The sequence below is a fragment of the Peromyscus leucopus genome, chromosome 4 (assembly GCF_004664715.2).
Source record: "Peromyscus leucopus breed LL Stock chromosome 4, UCI_PerLeu_2.1, whole genome shotgun sequence".
Lineage (NCBI taxonomy): Eukaryota > Metazoa > Chordata > Mammalia > Rodentia > Cricetidae > Peromyscus > Peromyscus leucopus.
In genome coordinates, this window is record NC_051066.1 from 61,741,804 (window position 1) to 61,768,556 (window position 26,753).

A 26,753-nucleotide genomic window follows, 5' to 3' on the forward strand; every position below is an offset into this window, starting at 1 on the left:
ATCTAGTCATCCTTTGCTTTACATCAAGTATCCGCCTATGAGTGAGTACATACCATGTTTGTCTTTCTGAGTCTGGGTTACCTCACTCAGGATGATTTTTTCTAGATCCATCCATTTGCCTGCAAACCTCATGGTGTCATTGTTTTTCTCTGCTGAGTAGTATTCCATTGTGTATACGTACCACATTTTATTTATCCATTCTTCAGTTGAAGGGCATCTAGGTTGTTTCCAAGTTCTGGCTATTACAAACAATGCTGCTATGAATATAGCTGAGCATGTGCCTTTGTGGTATGATTGAGCATTCCTTGGGTATATGCCCAAGAGTGGTACAGCTGGGTCTTGGGGGGAGATTGATTCCCAGTTTTCTAAGAAAGCACCATATTGATTTCTAAAGTGGCTGTACAAGCTTGCATTCCCACCAACAGTGGAGGAGAGTTCCCCTTCCTCCATATTCTCTCCAGAATAAGCTGTCTTCAGTGTTTTTGATCTTAGCCATTCTGACGGGTTTGAGGTAGTAGGTATGTCAGAGTCATTTTGATTTGTATTTCCCTGATGATTAGGGATGTTGAGCAATTCCTTAAATGTCTTTCAGCCATTTGAGCTTCCTCTGTTGAGAATTCTGTGTTTAGCTCTATAGCCCATTTCTTAATTGGACTGTTGGGCATTTTGATGTCTAATTTCTTGAGTTCTTTATATATTCTGGATATCAGCCCTCTGTCAGATGTGGGGTTGCTGAAGATCTTTTCCCATTCTGTAGGCTGTTGCTTTGTCTTGTTGACTGTGTCCTTTGCTCTACAAAAGCTTCTCAGTTTCACAAGGTCCCATTTATTAATTGTTTCTCTCAGTGTCTGTGCTACTGATGTTATATTTAGGAAGTGATCTCCGGTGCCAATGCATTCAAGACTACTTCCTACTTTCTCTTCTATCAGGTTCAGAGTAACTGGATTTATGTTGAAGTCTTAGATCCACTTGGACTTAAGTTTTGTGCATGGTGACAGATGTGGATCTATTTGCAGGCTTCTACATGTTGACATCTAGTTATCAGCACCATTTGTTGAAGATGCTTTCTTTTTTCCATTGTACACTTTTGACTTCTTTATCAAAAATTATATGTTCATAGGTATGCAGAATAATGTCAGGGTCTTAAATTCAATTCCATTTGTCCACATGTTGGCTTTTATGCCAGTACCAAGCTGTTTTTATTACTGTAGCTCTATAATTGAGCTTGAAGTCAGGGATCATGATGCCTCCAGAGGTTGTTTTATTGTACAGGATTCATTTGGCCATCCTGGGTTTTTTGTTTTTCCATATGAAGTTGAGTATTGTTCTTTCCAGGTCTGTGAAGAATTGTGTTGGTATTTTGATGGGGATTGTATTGAATCTGTAGATTGCTTTTGGTAAGATTGCCATTTTTACTATATTAATCCTGCATGTCCATGAGCATGGGAGATCTTTCCATTTTCTGATATATTCTTCAATTTATTTTTTCAGGGACTTAAAGTTCTTGTCGTATAGGTCCTTCACTTGCTTAGTTAGAGTTACCCCAAGGTATTTTATATCATTTGTGGCTATTGTAAAGGGTGATATATTTCTGATTTCTGTCAAAAATACCTATTTGACATTTGTATATAGGAGGGCTACTGATTTTTTTTAGTTAATCTTGTATCCTGCTTCATTGCTGAAGGTGTTTAAAAGCTATATGAGTTCCTTGGTCAAATTTTTGGGGTCACTTATGTATACTATCATGTCATCTGCAAGTAGCAAAAGCTTGATTTCTTCCTTTCCAATTTGTATCCCCTTGATCTCCTTATGTTATGTTGTCTGATTGCTCTGGCTAGAACTTCAGATACTATATTGAATAAGTATAGGGAGAGTGGGCAACCTTGCCTTGTTCCTGATTTTAGTGGAATCGTTTTGAGTTTCTCTCCATTCACTTTGATGTTGGTTGTTGGCTTGTGGTGAATTGCCTTTATTATGTTTAGATATGTTCCCTGTATCCCTGATCTCTCCAAGACCTTTATCATGAAGGGGTGTTGGATTTTGTCAAATGCCTTTTCAGTGTCTAGTGAGATGATCATGTGTTTTTTTTTTTCTTTCAGTTTGTTTATATGGTGTATTACATTGACAGACTTTCATATGTTGAACCACCCTTGCATCCCTGGGATGAAGCCTACTTGATCATGGTGGATAATTGTTTTGATGTGTTCTTGGAGTCTGTTTGCCAGTATTTTATTGAGTATATTTGCATCAATGTTCATGAGGGGGATTGGTCTGCAGTTCTCTTTCTTTGTTGCATCTTTGTTTGGCTTGGGAATCAAGGTAGTTGTAGCCTCATAGAAGGAGTTTGGTAATGTTCCTTCTGTTTCTATTGTGTGGAACAATTTAAAGAGTATTGGTATTAACTCTTCTTTGAAGATCTGGTAAAATTCTGCCCTGAAACCATCTGGTCCTGGGCATTTTTGGTTGGGAGAGTTTTAATGACTGATTCTATTTCCTTAGGGGTTATTGGACTATTTAAATAGTTTGTATGGTTTTGCTTTAACTTAGGTATGTGGTACCTATCCAGAAAATTATCCATTTCTTTTAGATTTTCCAGTTTTTCATGGTTTTCTTTAAGGGATTTATTGTTTTCTTCCACTTTTTTCTTTTTCTTTTCCTCTAGTTCTTTATAGGTTTCTTCCCATTTTTTGTTTGACTTTTTCTTGTTTTCTTTATTGATTTCCTCCACTTTTTTGCAATTTCATCCCACATGCATGTCTGAGTCCAGGCAGAAGAAATTACCCTTGGCTCTACTAGTATTAGGAAAAAGCACCAAGTTTGACAGAGTTCTGCATCCTTCTTATCTTCTTGCTCAGATTTCCCACTGGACATTATGACCATTTCAGCATTTCTTCTCCGGAGAGGTTGTTCCTATTTTTTTTCCTTTGTATGCATGTTTGTGAATCCTCAGGAACAGTAAGTGATTAAATGTGCCATTCTTTGCAAGGAATTCAGTTAGAATGCAAAGAAACCTAGAGTATTTTTTAGAGCTTTGGGAGAATGAATGAATGCTTACCGAAGACTTCAGACAACAGATAAAGCAATAATACTGGTTTGCTTAGAGCTAGAGAAGAAAGCCTTGTCATTATATGTTTTCTTCCTGCAAGTAAGGTCAGGTTTTATTATACCCTTTATGAAAAGCTTAACAAAAGAAACCAGTATGGTACTGAATATATCTATTCATTGGTGTGTGTCTTTTGGTAACCCACAGACAAAAGATCCTAAGAGATCACTACAAAGCAATTACCAATGAATTAGAAAATCTGTAAAGTGAGGATACATTCCTAGAACTATCGAGTGAAACCAAGACTGAACAAAAAGAACAGAAATAGCGATCACTTGTGAAATTCATTCATGAGAGAGAAAATGGTGAAGAGTAGGCTTAATTTGCTGCTAAACTTGACAAATTGACTTGATATAGCCCATGGTTCTTCCCTTCATCCACGTGATCTAGTAAGAACATTTGGAGATATTTGCTTCTCTGGGTAGGGAGGAGGAAACCTACATCTATTTCAAGGGACACTCTATACTTTAGTTAAATAGAAGCACCTTTAAACAGATATTTATCAGTTGTTATTGGGGTTGGATTTTGGTTATTCTTTTAGGAGATTTTATAGAAATTCTAATTTCTCCACATGGAAACACATGTACACTAATTGCACCCATGTTTTAGCCATAATATAGAAAATCCAAAGTGAAGACAAACATTTGAAGATGTTTTAATGTTAATTATAATCAATTTTTGGAGAGGAAGTTCACCCATTTGAAAGGAAGTAAGCAAAAATTTGTTCTTCAGCAGGGATGTCTTAAATACACAATTCTCTTATAAGAATAGTTACACTGATTTCCAGTGGACTCTGTCAGAGATCTTTCTTTTCTCACTTCTGTTTATGCCCACATATCTTATACCCCTTGTGGAAACAATCTCGCTGAGGTCTAGTGGAACTAAGTCCAAGATTCTAATGAAAAAGTAGAAACGGTGAGCTACAATTTCCCTTTTGTTATTCTGACAAAGTCACCTTGTGTTTCTTCCTCCTCTCAGTTACAGAGAAGACTTTCAGTGAGAGGCTAACATGTGTCTTCGGGATTCATATTCCTGGCATACTCAGGTATGCCAATGTTGCCAGTTAATTCTCAGTGAATAAGAGAAGAGCTCTTGCACAGCCACCACCCCCTTCAGAGATACCAATAAATGCATGGCTCTGCATCATTCATAATAAGCATCCATCCAGAGGGCAGCAGACTTCTTCAAGGACCTAGAGGAGTAAACAAAATTGTTAGAAAGTGAAATTCAGTACAAAGGAATTTCCCATCAAATATTTATTGTATGCTTTTCTTGTTTTAAGACAATGTAGTTTCTAGCCATATGTGATAAATGTCACTGTCTGTTAATCAGAGAAGGGCATCAAATGCACTGAATTCCTTTCAGCAGATGAGTTTGGCTTTCTTCCAGGGAAAAAGTTTGAGTTTTGTTTTCATTTTATTTTTTTCTATTCCATATACCTAAATATCAACTCATACCATATTTGCCTACCTATCCTATTTTATAATGGAAAACATATTTCTAGGATCTATGTATGTAGCATCAAAAAAGACAGAACAAATCCTATCCATATAGACTCTTGGTCTTATTTGAAAGATAAGCATTAAATAATTGTTTAGTTAGCAAACTTCTTAATCAGGGTTATGATAAGGACTATGATAAGGATAGATTAAGTCTTGAGACCAGTGAAGGCTGACATAAGGGAAATATTACAATGAGCTTTAGAGAGATATTGGGAGTTGAGAAGGCGAAATGTGAATGATAGTTTTAAGAATGTTGCAGGCAGGAGAAAACAAGGCAAAGAGATGAGACACTCAGGCACAGGAAGTGTTACAGCAATGAAAGCTAGATCAAATGTCCATATGACAGAGAGGCAGAAGAATGTGGAGAGACTGACAGAGGTAGATGAGATCAGATGTGTCCATGATGGCCTTCACAATATTCCCCTGATACTTTATAAAAGAGAACATTATTAAACTCAGACCAGTGATTGTAAATTTGTCTAGTACCACATCCTGCTGGAAAATACTTATGTATGCATATGGATTTGCTGTTAGACTCACTAGGCATAACTGGTTACCCAGACTGATTCATGCCATTACATCCCTTTAAATGTTAACAGTTTCTCTAATGGATCATAAGATTTAATGGTCTTTCCTAACTTGTTAAATTCTAAATCATGTCCAGAGATCTATAGGGAATCCAAAGACAAATCCTACATAGCTATGATTTCAAGAAATTGGAACTATGTAGGATGCTGGAGTATTTCTATTAAGAAATACCTAGAGTTTGTTAGGTAAATAGTCAATATTTATGTATCATTATTATTGTTGATACTGGTGTCTCTTAATGAATGGCTGTTGATGAAAGATTCATAAGCTGAAGAATAGTTTGGAGGCTTGGAAGAAAGGGAAATGAAAGCTATGAGCAAAGATAAATTATTTTATTACCTGACAATATCTCCAAATGCCTTCAATATGGGCTTGTTTATATACTGCAATCCATGCTTGGCACACAGTGACTTCACCAGAGGTGCCACTTTGTGATAATTATGGCGTGGCATTGTGGGGAATAGGCTAAGAAAACAAACAGGAAATGTGAAACTTGCACCTAAAGAGAAACCCAAAAGAGTTTTATTTGTTTCTAAATAAAAGCTTACCAATAATGCAGACCCAACCTTGGCCTTGTACAAGCTTTCTAGCAAGCCAGATTGCCTACTCCCAAAACTCTTATCTTTTAACATCTCTGTAAGCCATGTGGATGTCAAGTGTTTGGTAAATGCTAAGAGAATAAAGATTAGCTCCATTTCATATGCTTAGTTTTGGTCAGGTCAAATGAGATTATGGTTTAGCTAGTATTTTGAATTGCCTAGGAGAACAAGAGATCACGTCTTTTCCATGCTTGTTTCTCTTCTCTTCTTCCTATCTAAAACCTATCTTTTGAACAGGTAAGTATTCACTCAGGTCTAGTTGTCATGTTTAAAAGGAAGTTATCAGATTTGAATTTGAGGCAAGAAGGTATGGCTTTTATCCAAGGTTTGGCACTAATTAGCCAGGTAATCTTCCTGGACCTGAATACTTTGTTAAATAATACTTGAATTGTGGTTCTCCTTTTGGTAGGGTGTTCAAGAATTGACAAAGAATAAAGAATGAGAAAACAGCATTAGGAACATAATAGCTTTTTTTTTCTCTGACTCCTAGATGCAGCCTCACAGAAGGAACTATGAGAAGCATCTTGCTTCATATTCTGGGGGAGATAAGCCATCTGAGTATTACTACTTCCCATTTCTTTCTTATATGTCCACTTAACTGATTAAATGGAAAAGTATCTTCAGATTCACCTGGGAATTGCAGAAGTGACTGAATTTCAGTGTTGATTATTTTATTACTTTGACTTTAACATGATATTTACATTAAATTATACTTAAATTTCAGTAAAACTTGGTTGCTCCACTGCTATAATTTTTTTAAGTTTCATTAACAAACAAAATATACATGGACACATATACTCACATATCCATATATATTCCTTCTCCCTGTCTTATAGAAATCACCAATTCTCAATACTCATAATATGTGGAAACTAAGTTACTGGTCCATTTCTGTAATTCCACTTCACTTTTCACAACTGTTAGAATTCCTCCTCTTCTTTCCCAACACAATTACTGGCACTGATGGACAGCAGTCCTCAGAGAACCCTGGTTAAACTTCTTAGTTCTCTGAGACTCTTAACTGAATGGTTGCAGGATCTGCTATAGTGGCTCAGCCCTTGCTCCATAACGAATCATTTGCATTACTCACTGGTGTTCAATTTGGAAGTTCAAGTGCCCAGTGAACCAATCATTGAAAAAGGACTGTTCAATATTACAGGTGGCCACAATCTGCAAAGAAAAATCTTGCATTAGCTGTAAGTGAGCCTAAATGCTAAAATGCTAATCATTTTGTGTAATCGCCTATCAACACATGATTGTTTGTTAATTTTTTTATTTTTAGTAGCTATGAGTGATATACAGCAAAGTCCCAGCCTTCATGAAGTTTACCATTGAAAACATACTAAGATATTTTGCTACGAATTACATATAAAGCAATAGATATGAAGAAATATGTAGGACTGAAGGAGAAATGTCAGAACCATTCCTTAGACACAGAAGGCATATGGTTAATGCAAGATGGGTTTTTTAGGTTTGTTGTGGAAAATGTATGGTTAGGACTTGAGAGCTTTTGAGTGAGAAGAAATAATAAAATATTAATAAAGTATTTCTACAATAAAATTACAGAGTTAAAAAATCAAGAAAACATTTATAACATATGTTATGGGCAATATTTTAAAAGCCTTTATAACATGTCACCAAAAGATTATTAATACTCACATAAACAACTGGTCAAAGGTCCTGGGAAACAATTCACATAAAAGGATATGTAAATCCAACAAGTATGTGGAAAGCATCTAGTCTAACTAATGACTAAGGAAATGATGAGTAAAAACTAAAAGATACAGAAGTAGTTCTCTGGTTAAATACTTGAGAATCATTCTTTGTAAGGGGTGGGGTTCTCTGAGTTTGAGTAAGAGCCTGGAGATAAATGAATAAATTCCCCGTTATTATAACACAGTCAGTGGAAAGGACCATGAGTTAGGAGGCAGGAGTATTTTGGGTGCACCATAATTTTGCTAAGCATTAAATGCATGTGTCGAGAGCATGCCATGCTCTCTCCCTCTGAAATATGTTGTCTATGCAGTGAAATCATTATTTCTAGGGTCCTTACTAGTGTACAACTCATCCTGTAATTTTAAGCCTTAGATTCACTTGAAAGGCTTTGTTATATGAGTGAATAGCAGAGGAAGTCAATACACATTTTCTAAAAATTCCCAGGTAATAAATCTTATCTTTATATTTTTAAACACTTTTTTAAAATCAAAATATCACTTTCCTCCCTCCTTTTCCTTTTGCAGTCCTTCCCAAGTACCATCCCCCAACTCCTTCCATGCCCCATCCTATTCTCAAAATTATAGCCTTTTTCTTTGATTATGAGTGTTACATATATATGTCCACATATGCACAAATAAATAAATATAATCCACTGAGTCAATTTTTATTGTTTGTGTGTTTATAGTTTCAGGGCTGGTCACTTTGTATTCATAAAGGAGTTAGTTATAGTCTTAGTAGTAAATCTCTTAATTTTGTCATCAACAATTTTCTTATAGCATGAAAGTAGCCATTGACAATATATAAATAACTGGCCATGACTATGCCCCAGTAAACTTTATACACACAAACAACCAGTGGGTCAGATTTAGCTGCTGGATTATAGGTGACTGACTTTTACTTTGCAAGCGAGACTCTATAATTAAGCTGCTTAGGTTTAAAACCTGTTGCTATCACTTATTAGTTGTGTGTTCATAGACAAGTTACCAACCCTTTTTCCAAGTCAGTTTTATCATGTTGTAAGGTGAGAACAATCATTATGCCCACCTCGTGTAGTTCTATGCAAACCATCACACAGTGCCTGTCCTTATGGGAGTGTTTTATGAAGGTGAGTTATTATTATTATTATTTGAAGTAAGCAGATTCTAAGCCAGTCTGGTTGGAAGGATTGTCCCTTAGGAATGCCATCATCACCTGAGTGCTGAGCCAATCATGGTTCTCTTCTCTGCTCATTTTCATTGGGATGTGGCTCATCTGGGTAACATAGGCAATCCAGGGGCTCTCAATAAACCTTTGGAGGAATAAAAAAATGTAATGATGACTCCTTCAGTGTGTTTTAGTTGCAATCACTGAACTTGAGTTACCTTTGGCTGAACTGGCCAAACACTGAAGGAAATGAAAGAGGTTCCAAGGTTCTAGCGGCTGTCCATTTCCTCTTTGAATACTATTCTCTAACTAGTATTGACATATAAGCATTTGGTGATGTGCTTTGTTCTACTTTTTAACTCACAGGAGCAGTGCCTGTAAGGAAGCTACTTTAGCTTTGGTGCAAGTGAGAAATATACCAAGGGCTGAGTGCTTGGCTGGTATGCATAAAGCCTGGTTCAATTCTCAGCATAAGAAAAAAAATTGCCAGGTTTCTCTAAGGGCACTTGTAAAGCAATTGACAGTTTTTCATCAGATAGGGCTGGGTTCGAGTTCTGTCTTGGCACCAGTCTTGGCCCTTACTTGTTCTGTTACCTTAGGCAAGTGATTTAATCTCTCCAAGCTTCAGTTCTCTGAGCAGAAAGAAAGATGATACCATCTACATAGTAAGACTGTGGGGATTACATCAAACAAAATGATGACTGCTCAGCCTTTAACCAATTGTCTGATACACGGCTGTCTCGTTATCCTTATAACTAGTGGGCGTTTAGTGTAGCGATGCAATCGAGTGAGAAAGAAACAAGTTAGAAGTCTGGAAGGAATACTTATGCAAAAGTGTGCTTTGAAGCCATTTGGGGTCCGGGAAAAATTTCTAATCATGACAGAGCTTAAATTTTTTCTTGCTTTATCATGATTCTTGACAGAGTTTAAGATGTCAAATCACTTAAGCTATAATGGTGTTAGAGAACAACAGACATGGCTTCTCTGGGAATCTAAGAAAGAAGGGGAAATGCAACCCAGACAAATTCTTAGATTAAACTTGTGCTGTTCAATCATTTGAAGAACCATTGCCTTTCAGCTTGCTTTCAAACTTCTCATGGAGTGGGGCACATTGTAATATTTTACTAATTACAAATAGTTATGGTAAAAGAGGTTATAGAAATAAGGGAATGTTCTTACTTGACCAAATATATGAGCAATACTGTTCCAAAAATTCCATAGAAAGGGCCAAATGTGATGAAATATCGAATGTAAAAGCTGCTGACCCAAGCGATGTCCTGCAGAGAGAAGCGTTTTGATGAGAAACTTGAACACGGTTTCAGATCCTGTTCTTTGGACACTGTCTTAGCCTGATGTCCTGTCACTTGAGTAAGCTACACCTGGAGACCACGCAGCACTTTCAACTCTTTTTCTATCTGCTCTAGGTTTAGGAAACGGGGCGAGGGACTCACCGTCCAGTACTTCCGAAGGTACATCACTTGCATGGATTGGAGATTGAAGTAGACAGGCATGAGGAGGGGAAGTGCAACTGAAAAAGACCCCAAAAATTGGACAAATAAACGAGCAAGCCGGTGGGTGTTTATTTCTTCTGAGTGCCCTTCCCAGAGTGCTGGCCTTGAGAAGGGACACAAGGTGGATATCCAGAATCACATCCTGGACTTCACTAGACTTTCACACCTCAGAGGCTAGGGAAAGAATTTAGCCAACAGGTCCGGGTTCAAGTTTCCTGAAGTAGCTAGTGAAATATTGAAGGTAAGAGTCATTTTGATAGACACTTTCACCTATCTTCTGTTGTGACTTCTCAAGGTTTTTTTAGGTGCTGGAGTCTTTTAGGCCGACTAAGTCCTCAGACTTAGTTCTGATGGGTTCTGCCACAAGACATTGGTATGAGTGGAATGAAGTCAGTATACTCATTTCCCGGCGATAGAGCTATGTACCTGATTTTCTCATCACATCACTAAGGCTTCCAAGAGCACAAAACAATCTTTGGGAGACCCTTTGGCTTTGGACAAATACCTTTTACTTGGTCAAATTTTAGTTAGCTTCCTTTGAGCTTTGTTCTCAACTAGATCTCAGGCTTGACCAATGTGGATTGCTAATTGTCAGCACAAATTATTTTACCCATACCCACTGTAGCAGCTCAAAGCGAGAATATACAGCCTCCTTAAAGTTCCCACTTGGAAAAACTAAATGCTGCCAAAATGATTTACTTTGGTTCCTCTGACAAGAGGAACCAAAGCCTAGCACCAACAGACACCAGTCTGCAAACAGAGATAGTCTAGCTTTATCGCACTCCTTTCTACCTCGTAGTCAACATCTTTCAGTTTATTTCTTTTGGAATGTGGCACAAAAGGGTGCAATGATGGGTACAGGGTGGAGATACTGAATCCCAGTGTGGAAGAGAGTCTGTCTATATTTATCTATCTATCTATCTATATATATATATAATATGCATACATACCCACTTACCTATCATCTAAGTGTCTGATTTGTGTGCCTATGTTAAAGCTGTTTGCTGATCTTAGCAGCTACAAGCTGTCTTCCATGTAGAAACTTTCTTGGTGCTCTTTATTCTTTGGTCTATTTTTTTTCTGGCATCACATTGCAAATTTTTCAGTATTGTTTTCCCCACCTGTTTTCTCTCTACAAAAATGTTATTATTCTTTTATTTCAATGCTGTTAAATTTTTCTAAGACAAGGATGTTGACTCCCTCTTTAGCATTTGACCTTCTGACCCTCTTTAAGTACATTTTTCAGTTCTTGCCCAGTACCTGGTCTGATGAGACACCTGTTAGAACTGCCTATTCACTTTTGAATTTCCATTTCATGTTTTCCCACCAGTGAGTCTGAAGTGAGATCTGCTTATTTTCTCATTAACAAATCAGATACGGGTTGGTTTCTGTGAGACAGTTCTGATCATGTCTTTGGCTTGACTAGTGCTTACAAGAAAAGTGGCTGCAGGAGACTCACCCATGTAGAAGTACAGGTGCTGCTTCTCATAGTCAATGTATTTTATTTTCTTCTTGCCGTACTAGAAGGGCAGAGGATAAAAGAGTCATTATTCTCTAGCATATGTAAGGTGTGTGTGTGTGTGTGTGTGTGTGTGTGTGTGAGAGAGAGAGAGAGAGAGAGAGAGAGAGAGAGAGAGAGAGAGAGAGAGAGAGAGAGAGAGGAGGAATGAGGGAGGGAGGAGAGGCATGATTTTAGGACTCATTGCCTGTCAAACTTGAGATACTAGAAGAACCAGAACAGGCTTGGGAATAGTGTGCTTTAGCTGAGGGTAATTCTTGCCCAGAGTTTATTATCATTTAAAAAGAATTCTCATCTAAGTAAAAATTTAATATTGTTTTTACCTGTGTGATTTAAAAATTTTGAAATTTATTCTCTTCACGTGCAATGTCAACCTCAAAATACACATTTTTGTGGGGTCTTTTAAGCCCTCTTTAGCTGTGGTGCTTGGACTTGACCCTGACGTTGCAGCCGTATCTCTACTCTTTCATCTAATGGATGTCCAGCAAGTGACCTTGTGATGAAAAGGGATGCGCACAGACTCTCTCCTGTTTCTCTCATCTTTTTTTCTTTTATATTCTTATGGATTTCAATTAACTTACCATTTCTAAGACATAACAATAGTGTATATAATATTTTTACAGACATTGCTCACCATATACATATGTAAGTATAAGATTCCACTCATAAATCAGAATTTGATTAATTTCCTGGGCTTCTTGGTCAATCTGATCTGTGCTCAGAATACAATGGTAGCAATTACTCTGAGGCATAGGATTAATGGTTGTATATCTCTAGTATCTAGCTGACATTCATTAAGGGATTAAATGAGTGAATGATAATTCAGACACCTTTTTCCCTCTGGTAATAAAGTTACATTAGAGGAAATATTGGACTCATTTTACTTAGTTGGTCTTTGCCCTTCTATGTACAGATAGCTTCCTTTATTGAGACAATGTAGCTAGCACATCCTTTTATTACCTTAAGTGAAAAGAAATACTGTGGTGGTGAAATATTAATATCTATTTGTGGTTGCTCTTGAGTCTCCAAATACCTAAGTAGTGAGAAACAAGGAAAAGGGATGAGATGAATTATTATTGGGACTTGATAAACCTTGATGAACGAGTTGAGTATTACCCTGAAGAAGGACAGTAAGTCTTTCTGGACAGTCAATGTGGGTTAAGAAAGTCCTGTTTGAATAAAGGGTTAGAAAGACTCTCAGGAAAGATATACGAAAGGAAAAGGTCATAACTCATAAGAAACACCACTGCTGTGGAAATAAACCACTGATTTTTAGAGGTGGAATAACTGTGATCCACGCTTTAAGCTATAGTGTCTAGAACTTGAAAGTTCTGTGAAGGGGCCCACAGGGCAGCTTCTAGAATTTATGGAGATGGCGTCTATATTTGTAAAGAGACAGCATGTGTACTAAGGACAGCTCTCTAGAAGGTGATTTGGAGGGAGTCAAGCTACTTCATTAATTAGAGACAAACATCCTATGCTCCAGGGAGATATGTCAGAGACACCAACGTATCACCTTTCTAGTGATGAGCATAGAAGTCCACAAGCATCAAGGGAATCAAAGTTTGGAGAGCCATTATCAAAAGCAATTCATTTGTGATAACCCATACATAAGCAAGAACTTTCATTTTCTACTTTATTTAGGACAGAAGATAAGTTCCTCAAAGATGGAAAAAACAATTTTCTAAAAGATACACAGTCTTTGGGTTCTGTGTAAGACATATCCAGGCAACACATGACAAAGATAGAATAAAATCTCCAGACACTCTTAAGTTCTTCTAGAAGACAGAGATCTGTTTGAAAGTATGTGATTCCCCAGCCTTGGTGCAGTGGGAAGGGGCTTGGAGCTGCCTAGGCTCAGTGTGCTGGGCTCTGCTGACTCCCCATGGGAGACCTCGATTTGGGGGATGTGGGCATGTAGGGTGGCTTGGGAAAAAGTGCTGGGGGGTAGGAAGAGGGAGGAGGGGGAACTGTGGATAGTATGTGGAGTGAGTAGAAAATTTCTTAATAAAGAAAAATGAAAAAAAAAAGAAACTATGTGATTCTCAGAGCCATCATTCTCCTAGATAAGGGATAAACTTTTGCTTTAATCAGTATACCTCCTTTGTCTATGGAACACTCTCTTTCCTATAAAATTCAGTAATTGAAATAGTCTTTAAATGACAGACTCAAGTTGAGACTTTAAAGAAAAAATCAATGACTGAAAAATTCAGCTTATTACTTTTATACTCCAGTTTTTGTTTAAAAGTCCAAATTATGAGTTGGATCTACAGCTGTCATATAAGTCATTGGGCAAAGTGGTTCATATAAAGCATGCATACTAAAATGAACATGAACTAAAAATAGCAGCAGCATCTCTTTTAACTGGACTAGAATGAATTGAACCAACTAGTTGTTTAGATGTTTGCAGTCTAGTGCTAACCAGATGCACTGAGTTTATTTTCTCTCAGTGACCATCTCTTCATAACCTTGCTTTGAAAACAAATGTTGGTCCTTGTCATCTGATTCTACTTCCTGAGAATGGTTTATGTTGCCTCAGAGGTAGTGATAAGGACCAGAAATGAACCTGTCATTGAGATTGCTCAAGCAGGGTGACATAGGTTATTATGTCTTCTGCTGTGGGAGTCTGGACTGAGTGACCTTTATGGACAGAGAGCCATGACTCTTAACATTCTTCTATACTTATAACTCCAGACTTTGTTATTCATGTCTTTATCTGGACCTTAAAAGGGAAAGGAGAAGCTAGGAGATCCTTTGTGAAGTTAGAACAATCCAACTTGTTCTTTCCATAATAAGGGACGCTTCCAGGAACATTTTCCTAATGCTAATAAAGGGTAGTTAAATGTACCTTAACAGGCTGAGTATCTCCAAGCAGGAAAAGTGGGCCCACATCAATGTCTGGATCCTTGGGGTAGATGTTTGGTTTTACATGATGCTGGAAGTGTCGATAATTCCACCAGTCAGCTGACAGGCCCTGAGGAGAAGAGAGAATTCATTCACTAATAGAATTTTCTCCCCAGACACTCTTCATTGTTGGAGTGTTCTGCATATACAAAGTGAAAATAGGAGATTTGGTTTCTCTAGTTGACCCTGATGCTGGGCTACAGCAGAACTTATTAGAAAAATGTGCTCAGAGCTAGGAAGAAAAACTTTTCTAATTCCAGAACACGACTGCCGGCTAAAAAGAACTCCAGAGAATGGAAACATAATCTACTCCATGGAATGGTTTTCTAGCCTTCTTTATACAGAAGCCCTATATAAAAAATATGATTCTGATGGTAGATGGATGGAGCAGAGAGTCTTATTCGTATTTTACATACAAAGGAGCCTCATAGCTAAGATTTCAATTAGTTCTGGGGGGAAAGGTGGCTCTAGAAATCTGACTTCAATGAATATTTCACAGTCAAGAATCTGTGTTCTCTCTTTTTGGAGGACTCTGCTCAGATCATTGCAAGTACCAGCATTATGCTTTTCTATAAAAGTAAATGAGACTAAAACATTCTAGCTGGTGCCAAGCCAGAATCATCTTCGATTAAGCTGCTGGTGATTTTCTTTCTTACTCTAAGTTTGAGAGTTTTAATAGAGTGAAAGATTTGAGGTCTCTCAGTCTTCTTTCTTATACTAGCTGTTTAACTGCGATGTGTAAGTTTTGACTAATCACTCATCTTCTTTAATTCCATCTCAACATGATGACATTTAGTTCCATGGGTGGCTCAGGGAGATATGAGATACTGGAGCTAAAACTCTGGCTCTTTGAGAAACTCAATTTCTTCTCATTGTGTTAATTGTTTATAGAAGAATGAACAGCAATAATATTTTATTACCATATTTTCCATCTCTTAATAATTCATGCATACATATTATAGATCAGCTATGACCAATATAGAAGCTACAAACTATATATGGCTAGATAAACTAAGTCTCAAGATTCACTTTGAAGAATCAGTATAAATAAATGCAAAATATTTCACCAATATTTTATGTTGATTACAGATTTAAGTCATTATATTTTGGTTATTATAAAAGTGAAGATGGAGAATGTCATTTTTAAAAGTTTTTATTTTGAGAATTTCATATATCAACATTTTATCTATCTACATCATTCTCACTCCTCCATTACTATGTGTACCATATCTTCTTTCCAAGTTCATGAGCTCTTCTTTAATTACTATTGTTACATATACACACATGAACATATATGTACCCATATGCATTTATACGCTCATATGCATACATATATAGCCTACTGAGTCCATGTAGTGTTACTCATATTTGTATGTGTCAAGTGCTGACTACTTGAGACTACATAATCTATGAGGAGCTAGTCCCTGGAGGAAAACAGATTTCTCTCTCTCAATAGCTGTTGATCACTTCTAGTTCTTTATCTAGGGGTAGGACCTTGTAGTATTTCCCAGGTCCTTATTGGCATGTCCCCTGGTGCTGTCATTATGCTAGTCTTGTTTAGGTAATCTTATTTTTGAGAGTCTGTGAATGCATTTTCCTTGTTTTGCCTAGGGGACACCATCTGACAGCAGGCACCTTGGTCTTACGATGCCATTTTAATGTAGCTTATATATTTCTGCTGGAGAATGGTGGTCTATACACTATACACTTCAAAGGTGATGAGTATGCTTTGAAAACCTGTAAATATTAGCCCTGCCTTTCCATATTCTTTCTGGAAGCTCTACTATGAGACATTGCAATCATCTACCTACTCACAAATAAAAAGAATGGGATCTGTGCTCCCTTTTCCCTCCAAAACCTCCTGACACTTTTGTAGTGGGGTTTCCAGACTGCCTGGGTAGTCACTTCCCAGATATCTTATGGTTACTCTGACTTGTATCCCAAGTTGTACTTATCACTTGCCTTTGGGGTCTCATTACACTTTGTCCTATTCCTATCTAGTTATACAGTCACTCACTTCTTCACTCATTTATTCTTTATGTTGAAATATATCAGATTTTGAGCTAGGTAGGCATTTGAGATGCTAAGAAAGATATGATATAATGAGGTTCCCACACTAGCAATATACAGTCTAATGGGAATGGTTGACAGCAAATTGAAACATGATAAGAAAAGATTCTTTTTTTTTTTTTTTTAATTATCTCTTCCCACAGCTGATATTTTGGCTACTTCTACCAGGTGACTACTCTTTTAGGCAATGACTACCTGTGGTAATTGGTAACATGGGAGACAGGGTGTGATGCACAGTTTATCAGGGAACAGATCTTAATAGCACAAAGCCCTAGAGGTTAGAACAGTGGCCAACATAATGTTGGGTGTGATCTAAACAACCAGTTCTACCTGAATCTCCATGTCTGGAAAACACTCTTACCAAAGACAAAGTGGAGTTCTTCATGGGCAGGGAGAATTTTTAGCCATGTGCCTGGTTACCCTGAAACAGTTCTGAGTGGGTCCTCCTTAGGTCATTCCTTATTCCTAAGTTACATCCTGAGATCAGTGTAGTAGAAAGAATCTAGGCTTTGGACTGAAGTCAATTGGAATCTAAATTCTTGTTTGGCCATCTACTAGCTATGTGACTTGGGAAATATCCTTAACCAGGAAATGAATGCAGCTCTGAGGGATGACAGAAAGCAACTGTCTGACACTTCCTCTTCCCTCCCACCAAATGGTTTAGGATATAGTCACAGATGTCAGACCAGTTCTTAATCTCAAATATTCTGCTCCATTATCTCTATAGTGATATAGGATTCTTACTATTTGTAAAATGTTCATATAGGAAGATCTTGGAAAAAATGTTACATGATGTCTAACTTAGGGTCAGTAATATCTTTAATTTCATTAAAAAAAGACCCACTGGGATATTTGTACACACACAGTGCGATATGGAGATGAGAATTAAATCCAAATATAAAACCCATTTGTTTCCTATATGTCTGGTCCTGGAGATAAATTTATTTAGTATTTTAAAGAATTTTTTGGAATGAAACAAAGTTCCAGGGTATGGAATCTTCCATTCCTGGCATCATTTTGGTGTTAAAAATATTTAGATTTTGAAACATTTCATATTTAGATTTTTAATTTAAGAATGCTGGATCTGTAATATACAGGAATGCAAAATGTATGTAAACATTTCACTTTTCATGGTTCATTTTCAGAAAGGTTATTTAAATGTCTGTATACTGTAAACACTAGAATACACACATACACACACACACACACACACACACAAATACACACACTGGAGAGATGCTGAATAATATCCACAATGCTACCTATGCTTTTCTGAATGATAGGGGAGAAATGATGTGAAGTCTAGTGTTGAAATTTAGAATTGTAATGATTGTAAGAGGCGGAATATTGCTGCTTATAATTTTCTTTGTCATCTCCTTCCCACCCACTTCACCGCCCACAAGTAATTTTCTCTTCTGTACATGTTGAAGCCTATGCTTATTTTGTTCATGAATCATTGGCTTTGCCCGCTAAAAGGCAAAGTATGCCGGCTCTGCTTTTAGAGCCATTTCCCATTTTCTCATTCAAGTAAGGAGTCATCAAAGATATATACATTTCAAATCCTGAAAACTGCTTTTTGGAGACATAGCATAGAAAGACTTATGTGTAAATTTGGATTAGTGGGAAAACATTGACTTCAAAAAGAGGCAGCAAGGGTGGAACTCACTGGGAAATTCCACATAGTTGGCACCAAACCAACTGCCAATCATCTTGAGGGCAAGTGCCTTTTATAATTTCTCTGTGATTTCAGCATAGGGGAGGGGACACATACAGCTTCGCTACCTGAATCTCATAGTTTCAGGGGAAAAAAGCCTCTATTTTTGTTTTGTGAGATTTTAGAGTGAATTCAGAAAACTTATCTACTTAACAATGGTGGATAAAGGTGCAGAAGAATGTGCCTCTAGGAATTTTCTGATTAAATGAATCTTGTCATATAATGTGACAAGTACTTTTTGAGGAACAGACATGTCTCTGATAGAAACACAAGTCCAATTCTGTTGCCTAGTCTCGTCATGGCTCCATCTGCTGAATGAGAGAGACTAAAAAGAGATGAATTCTGTAAGTCAATGGCTGTCTAACTTATAGTCTGCTTCTTAATACGAAGAAACATTGTTATGACCAAACATTGTTCTTATTGATTCTAGATCCTCATTTTTGTTGTGAAAGTATTGTTCCTCATATTAGCAGCAGCTGACATGACTGTTTCTAGACACTGTTACACATGATACACAAATATCACATATAAGTGACAATAATCCCACAGGTTGAAGCTTTTATCCGTCTACCTTCATTTTCTTTTCAGTGAAAAAACTGGAGTGCAAAAACATTAAATAACTTGTTCAAAGTGACCCAGTTCATAAGAGGCTGAGTTTCAACACAAGAGGATTTGTTGTTGGAATAGTAGTTCTCAGTGCTGGGTCTAGGCTAGAATTATCCAAAAAGCTTCCAAAGAGCTTCACCCATGCTTGACACCCATGCTTTAGTAGTCTAGGCATACCTACTTTTACCAAGATCCTCAGTCGCCTCCAAATTATAGTTCAAATTGAGAATCACTACTCTGGCCTGCATTATTTAATACTGTGGTATTACTTTCTCTACTTAACCAGTTTGAAGACACTGGCTTAGTCAAGCCCTTTGAAGACTCATTTTATCTGAAAAATAGGGGTGCCGTAATAGTCATCTTGTGAGTCTTACATGAGACACTAGCTTCAAGGGAAATAGTTCTGCCCTTGACACAGGGCAGCTTTCATCTCCTTCATGTTCCTGCCCACCATTTCTTATCATTTGTTATCCATGGCTGCCGGCTCACTGCTCTCCAGTATTTTGGCTCCAGCATTCTCTTCACTCTATTAATTAGTTGCCTACTTCTAGGTTGGGAAAGCAAGTGGTTATGTTTGAGAAGTAATACAAAGAGATTGTGCTAAGGAAGATAAAGCAACATGAGTCAATGTCTGAGGACTTTTCCTATGGGTTTCTAGCAAGAATGGTAGGATTTGTTTGAGATGTTTTGGTGGGGAGGGGGCATTTTCTCACCTTTAGAGCCAGAGTACATGGTGAAAAATGAAGACAGTCAGAGAAAAGTAGAGATTTAGCTTATCTCCTAATGTTACAAAAGGCCAGAGATAGATATGATGGTCTTGGGATGGCATACTGAGCATTTCCAGAGACAAAAGCCCTTCACACTGCAGTCCTATCATCTCTGTTCATTTGTTCTTTCACTTATTCATACACAGAAACTTACTGAAGAGCTATGGAAACTCACTAGTTGCCGGATAAGACAACTCATTCCATTCTCAGAGAATAATGTCAGTTTTTATTATCAACTCTAGCAGAAGTCTGTTTTGTAATCCTCTTCAGTAGAATTGCCTCACCTTCCTCACCTATTTTTTATCTTAGTTTTTATATGTTCTCTGGTATTGCATTTTTCCTTTATGTACTTAGCTTCAACCTTTCAGGATTAATTAGGTCTGCTGAATTCTCCAAGGCAAACCTTCACATCCCTTTTAAGATCTCCATTCATGATTTTCCAGTGCATATCTCGATTTTAAGGACACAAATATTCTTCTGTGAACATTCCTTAGGACAATGTGAATTGAGCCAAATAGTTTATCAGAATCATAAAAAAATAAACACTAAACACTTTTTTCTTAAAGTTTAAAATTTGATTTTGCAGTGCTATATTAAATATTATTATATATAAAACCTATCTTGTAAAGACATTTTTACTCATTGTGAATGTCAGAACACTATTTTCTGCTTTGAGTACACATACAAGACAGAGCAACCCCTGCCTTAGGGAGTTCCAGTCACAATCTCCATCACGCTTCCTCATGTCCTGTACCTTGAGGTGACACATTACAAATTTGTGCATCAGGTGGTTCCACTTGGACGTCTTAAACATGGAAAGGTGTCCTATGTCATGTTGTAAAAATGAACTTTGAGCCTAAGAAAGGAAAGAAAATTAGAGAAGTTACAAAATCAAGAAGGAATCATTAAGTCTACAAGACTTTCAAGCCTGACAGAAGATAGTGGGAGGTCTTATCTGATCTCCATCCAAGTTTAATTTCAATTTCCTACACACATCAACAACTTTATAACCTCCATCTAAATACACTAGTGGTCTTTCCTGCCTTGAACACTTTTTTTGTTACCCTTTGGTGTCTTCTGTGGTGGAGTATGAAGTTCATGCATGGACCTTAGTGCCTAATAAGTTTGGAATCTTCAATACTTAAGAGATGAACAACTCTGGGCAAGTTGTACAGTAGAGTAGCTCTGACCCTCAGTGATCTGTCTGATTCTCCCTGGGTATAATGACAAACCCTTGGGGGTGTTGTGCGAGGGTCAAAGTTTATGTTAAAGGGTCAAGTTTATGCTAAGCATCAAATGAATATTTGTTTCTAAAAATGGACGTTCTAAAGAATAAAGAAATTTGACTTTTTTTAATGAAGCTCAAGAAAATTTATTTAAAAAACTTAAGATTGTGGAGGTCGATTAAAAAAAGCAAATAATTGTAATAAAAAATCATTTTTTCCTTCAAATTTCTGGTTTAATAAGGAATTGTTTATTTTGAGAAAAAGATCCCAAACATCAGGCTGTTCACAAAAATAACCCATGGTATTAACTTTAGAAAACAAATATTAAGACTATTACACTATTTTCCTGTAAGATGCATTTGACATGCCAACTCTCATTCACAAAAGTACATGGTTACATTTGTGTTGAACAGCCCCACTCATGTGAGGGAAAACACACACCTATAAATGCAAAGCTGCTCTCAGGGTTACAAGTAAATGAGATGCCTCTGCAGTTAGGGAAGCAACTACCAAAATCATAGGAATGGGAAGAATTGTACTCCCTGCATAACAAGAGATTATTTTGGAGACAGCTGATAAAAACCATACATCTTTTTATTGTTAAGTCAAAGAGGTATCAAAATTAAAAGCAAAACTTACAAGGTAAGACTTAACAAAACTACTAAGGAGCAACAAAGGAAGTGAAAATGGAACTAGGCGCAGGGCAATTATGAATCAATGAAACAGGAAGGACAAGGAGAAGGTGAACAGTGAGAATGTGCTGAAGTTCTAGGGGAGAGGATCTTCTGTTACTTTGATCTCTCACAAGCGCCTAGGTAAATGAATAATGGGATAAGATTTCTAAACTCCACTATGTGCTTAAGAGTCATCCTCTCTTTTGGTGCTGTCTGTCATCCTCTCCTTCCTCATCCTCTTTTTCATCATCCTTGATCAACTCCAGCTGGTCATCCCCCGGATCTTCATTGTCATCATCGTCCAGCAGGTCATCCTCCTCAGCAGAGTCATCTGCCCCAGCCTCAGACTCCATCTTCACATTAGTCTCATCTTTTTTCACAGAGGCACTGTTCTGCTCTTCTTCAGACTTTTCATTCTTCATCTCTACTGCTTGCTTCCTTTGTTCCTTTTCAAAATTTTCCAGGCTTTCCAGCAGAGAATCCACTTTTTGCTTTATCTGAGTCAGCTCCTTCTTGATGGCCTGAAGGTCATCATCTTTCAACTTTACAGACTTGGATGAAGATCCCCGTTGTCCACTCTTTGAATTGAATCCCCTTTTGTCCCTTCGAGAGGTATTTCCAGAAACGTGCTGGCACTTAGAAGGCACCACAGCTCAGGCAATAGGGGGAGGAGGAGGAGGAACGCATGCTGGGTAACTGTACATCCTGTCATAATAATCCCGTTGAAAGTCATAGTCCAAATCAAATGAGGAACCGTACATCTCCGCTGCAGGTCGTGTCACACCCGCATTTCCTCGGTTCACTTTTGGCTCTGCAGCCAGATTAATATCTAAAACCTGGCCAGCAATCATTCTGCCATCCTCTCCAGCTACAGCAGCTTGGGCATTTCTTTTGTTAACACATTGGACGAAGGCAAAGCCCTTATGCACAGAGCAACCCACAATTTTGCCATACTTTGAAAAGATTGCCTCCACATCAGACTTCTTGATCACAAGTGTACTGAGATTCCCAAAGAATACACGGGAATTCATGGATCGAGGGTCTGTTTTGTTGGTAACATTGCTAGCCATCTCCTTTGATTACAAGGTCTCTCACAAAGTGTAGCTGAAGATCAAAAAAAATCTCACGAGAAGATGGAGAGAGAGAAGAGACTGCCTCTCCTACTGCGGTTCCGTGCCGAGACACCGAAGCTACAGCCGGCAAGAAGCTCATGACCGTTCGATCGCTGTCTCCGAAATTTGACTTTTCAAGAAATAAACTGATGTAAAAATTCTGGGATCTGGAAAACCTTCCTGAGTAATTCTACCAAGAATGAATGGCCTCTTCCTGTTCCGGAAGCACTTGCTTTCCCCTTTTTACCATGCAATATTCCTCTGAGTGGTTCTCTAAGTCCTGGAGGACTCCTTTTTCCAGGACAGGGAACATATGAATTTTCTTTCATATCTGTACACAGCCTATTCTTATATGAGGTCACATTTGGACATGCATATAGAAATTAATAAAAATTTATCAAATGGTCTAAGTTCCATTTGCTGATGTTATTTATACTGGAGTGCATGTGTTTTTTAATCTCATATATTAAGTTGCAATTTTCCCCCTTGAATAATGAATGGACTGGCAAGTGATGGTGTACTAATCAATGAAAGATAAAGATGGATGCTATATGGCTGAAGATAGAATTTTAGTTATTATAATTGGGATAAAACTGGATGAACAATATCAACTGCCATTCATTTAACCATCACCATATGCTAGATACTGTGCTACCTTGTTTACAGATTAACATCTTTAGTCTTCTTTAGAGTAATTCCATATCCATTGTTATCCTCATCTTATAGATGAGAGAACTGGAGTCCAACACTTTGAGAAGATGTTAAGACTCATGAGTAGTGTGCTAAGATGTATACCAGCCCTTCTACAGAGGATCAGAGAACAGTGCTGAAGAGGAGACAGAAAAATGTAGGAAATGGAAGATGAAGAAGAGAGCTATGAACTGCTGTCCTCTGGATATGACATGTCTGTTACACACGTGACACATAGCAGCTGCACAAGATTAAACAAGTTAATAGGTGGTTCCTGAGGCACCACCCGAGTTGAGGAGTTACTGGATTCTAGGAAAGGGAGAGTCACTTTAATTTGTGGGTGTGGCCACCAGTAGGTTCCAAGTGTCCCAGTGTATGATCCCACATCCTTGTGCATATGGAAAGTGCTAATTGGACCCAGTGGGCTGAAAATATCATTTAAAAAGGAGGACACAATGTTGGCAGGGAGATACAATGAAGTGGTGTCTTTTCTCTGTGTAGTTTTGTGCCTTTCCTGGATCTCGCTCTGTAGACCAGGCTGGCCTCGAACTCACAAATAACTGCCTGCCCCTGCCTCCCTAGTGCTGGGATTAAAGGCGTGTGCCACCACTGCCCGGTGAGGTGGTGTCTTGAGTGGGCTAGGAGGGGATAGTGAGACATGAATATGATCAAAATGTATTGAATGCATGTATGAAGATTTCAAATAAAAAAACAGAAGGATGAAAAAAACCAAGGCTCGCTCTGAGGCTGCTGCCTAAGCTGATGACACCTGCTTACCTGAGAAACCGTAAGAAGAAAAGAAACGAGTATCGTAACAGTCCAGCCAGTGCCAAAATGACGTAGTATCAGCCATGCTAAGACTTCCAAAACCAAGATCTGTGCAAGGTGGAGAAAGAAGAACCCCAGGTTGGCACTGAACATATTCATGGTCTCTAATGTCTTGCGCAATTCACGGAAATCTTCCACCAACTGTGGCTGTGAAATGAATATTCAAGGTTGAAATTAGTTCCTTCATATGAAGGATGAAGATAAATGAATGCAAGTTGTTACCAAGTTAGTAATGAATTACTTTATTAATATGAATATATTTGTTTAGAATTTAAAACCAATGACAATGAAACTTAAAACAAATGAAATACTTGAAAAAAATGGTGATTATATATATATATATATATATATATATATATATATATATATATATATTTCTTATGGGCAAGAAAGAATGAGTTACGATGTGCAAATCTTTCCCCAGCTGTTAGGGAGGGCAGGTTAAAGCAATTGTTTTCTGGGCTGGGGGGAGGCAAAGTGGGGCAGTTGTAATATGTATAAAGTCCAACAGTCACTTTTGAAACCATCATTTCAATGCTGAGTTGAACTCTATTTACATTTGGAAGAACTTGTTGTTCATGAGGATGTACTACCATAGTTACTACTATAGTGTGCAAGTGCTCTTTCAATCATTAATTATTTACTGCATACAAGTGAATCACTTACGGATGAAGGTAAACAAAGAATAATGTGTTCTAGGTAGATTAGCTTGAGGGATAAACGTTCAAAGATGCTCTCAGTGGATCCCCTGGGAACAAGACTATTAGCATCTGCTGTGGGATGGTCTGTATGTCAAATTGATCCAATTGGTCAATAAATAAAACACTGATTGGCCAGTGGCCAGGCAGGAAGTATGTGGGACAAGGAGAGAGGAGAATTCTGGGAAGTGGAAGGCTGAGGCAGAGAGACACTGCCAGCCGCCGCCATGACCAGCAGCATGTGAAGACGCCGGTAAGCCACCAGCCATGTGGCAAGGTATAGATTTGTGGAAATGGATTAATTTAAGCTGTAAGAACAGTTAGCAAGAAGCCTGCCACGGCCATACAGTTTGTATGCAATATAAGTCTCTGTGTTTACTTGGTTGGGTCTGAGCGGCTGTGGGACTAGCGGGTGACAAAGATTTGTCCTGACTGTGGGCAAGGCAGGGAAACTCTAGCTATAAGCATCAGTGTGGTGTTTGCTGGTTAATGTGGTCTGGACACATGGGTATTATGCATGCGTTTTTAAGTTACACCAATGAATTTTGAAATGAGACTTCTAGTGCTGGAATTACTTTGACAGCTCTCTCTTTTCCATTCCCATACTCCTTTCATACATCTCTAAAATCCTGCTACTTTTCTCTTGCTCCAGCCACACTCTCAACTGATCTGATTTCCAAACGTTTATACACATTAACCTAAGTGATATTTCTGCTAAAGGCTGAGCTCTGGGAGTCCAGTCGAAGAGAGGGAAGAGGGATTATATGAGCAAGGGGAGTCAAGATCATGATGGGGAAATCTACAGAGACAACTGAACCAAGATTGTAGGAACTCATAAGCTTTAGACTGACAGCTGTGGAGCTTGTATGAGACTGGACTAGGTCCTCAGCATGTGGGACACAGTTGTATAGCTTGGTCTGTTTGAGGACCCATGGCAGTGGGGTCAGGATCCATCCCTGGTGCATAAGCCGGCTTTCTGGAGCCTATTACCTATGGTAGAATCCCTTGCTCAGCCTTGATACAGGGGGGAGGGGTTTGGTCCTGTCTCAACTGAATGTACCAGACTTTGCTGACTCCCCATAGGAGTCCTTACCCTTTTGGAGGAGGGGATGAGGAGTGGATTGGGGAGGGGAGGCTGGGACAAGCAGGAGGAGGGATGGGAGGGGGATCTGTGGTTGGTATGTAAAATGAATAATTTTTTTAATAAAAATATTTATTATTTTTTTGTGTGTCTGTGGGGGGTGACACATATGTCATATGCATGTGGAGGTCAGAGGAAAGGCGTTGTGGAGCTGGCTCTTTTCTTACACCTTTATACTGGTTCTGGGAATCAAACTGAGGTTGTCAGGTTTGTGAAGCAAACTCCTAACCTGCTGAGACATCATGTGGGCCATTGAAGACATTTTAAACTATATTATCTACCTCTTTGTGAGTAACTGGTGCCCCAAATCTTAGCTTTATTATTAGGTTGTATAGTCAGAGGCAGAGGAAAAACATGTTAACATTTACACTTCCTTATGGAAAAGTCAATGAAATTCACTTTGAATCAAAGAGTTAAAATTAGGAGCAATGATGTTTGCCTAACCTTTTATACACATCATAAGTCTTTATTCTCAGGGACAACTTTCCAATAAATAGATCTATACTTCTGACAAGTTTGGGGTTTAGGATGTGGGATTTTGTGAGTGGGATACTGCCCCTAATTCCTCTTAGGAAGGTTCAGAGTTGGCCTGAGTTTCCTTTTATACTCAAGTGTTCAGACTTGCATGGCCATCTCCTACTG

The 26,753-nt window shown here is 38.1% G+C and overlaps 1 protein-coding gene and 1 pseudogene across 1 annotated transcript in view; both read right to left on the reverse strand.

The window, feature by feature from the left end:
- Window positions 1-3,734: 3,734 nt before the first annotated feature.
- LOC114710130 (fatty acid desaturase 2-like protein FADS2B) overlaps window positions 3,735-26,753 on the reverse strand; it is a 39,623-nt gene continuing 16,604 nt past the window's right edge. Inside the window, exons 3-12 of the mRNA XM_028894214.2 lie at window positions 24,222-24,419; window positions 20,497-20,598; window positions 14,530-14,655; window positions 11,622-11,682; window positions 10,103-10,179; window positions 9,831-9,928; window positions 8,700-8,796; window positions 6,883-6,962; window positions 5,533-5,658; window positions 3,735-4,295 (exon numbers count right to left, since the gene is read on the reverse strand). Of these exons, the coding sequence (XP_028750047.1) occupies window positions 4,247-4,295; window positions 5,533-5,658; window positions 6,883-6,962; window positions 8,700-8,796; window positions 9,831-9,928; window positions 10,103-10,179; window positions 11,622-11,682; window positions 14,530-14,655; window positions 20,497-20,598; window positions 24,222-24,419 (1,014 nt within the window). The 3' untranslated portion in view covers window positions 3,735-4,246. The remainder of the gene's footprint in view (window positions 4,296-5,532; window positions 5,659-6,882; window positions 6,963-8,699; window positions 8,797-9,830; window positions 9,929-10,102; window positions 10,180-11,621; window positions 11,683-14,529; window positions 14,656-20,496; window positions 20,599-24,221; window positions 24,420-26,753) is intronic.
- On the reverse strand, window positions 21,542-22,824 carry LOC114710131 (annotated as a pseudogene).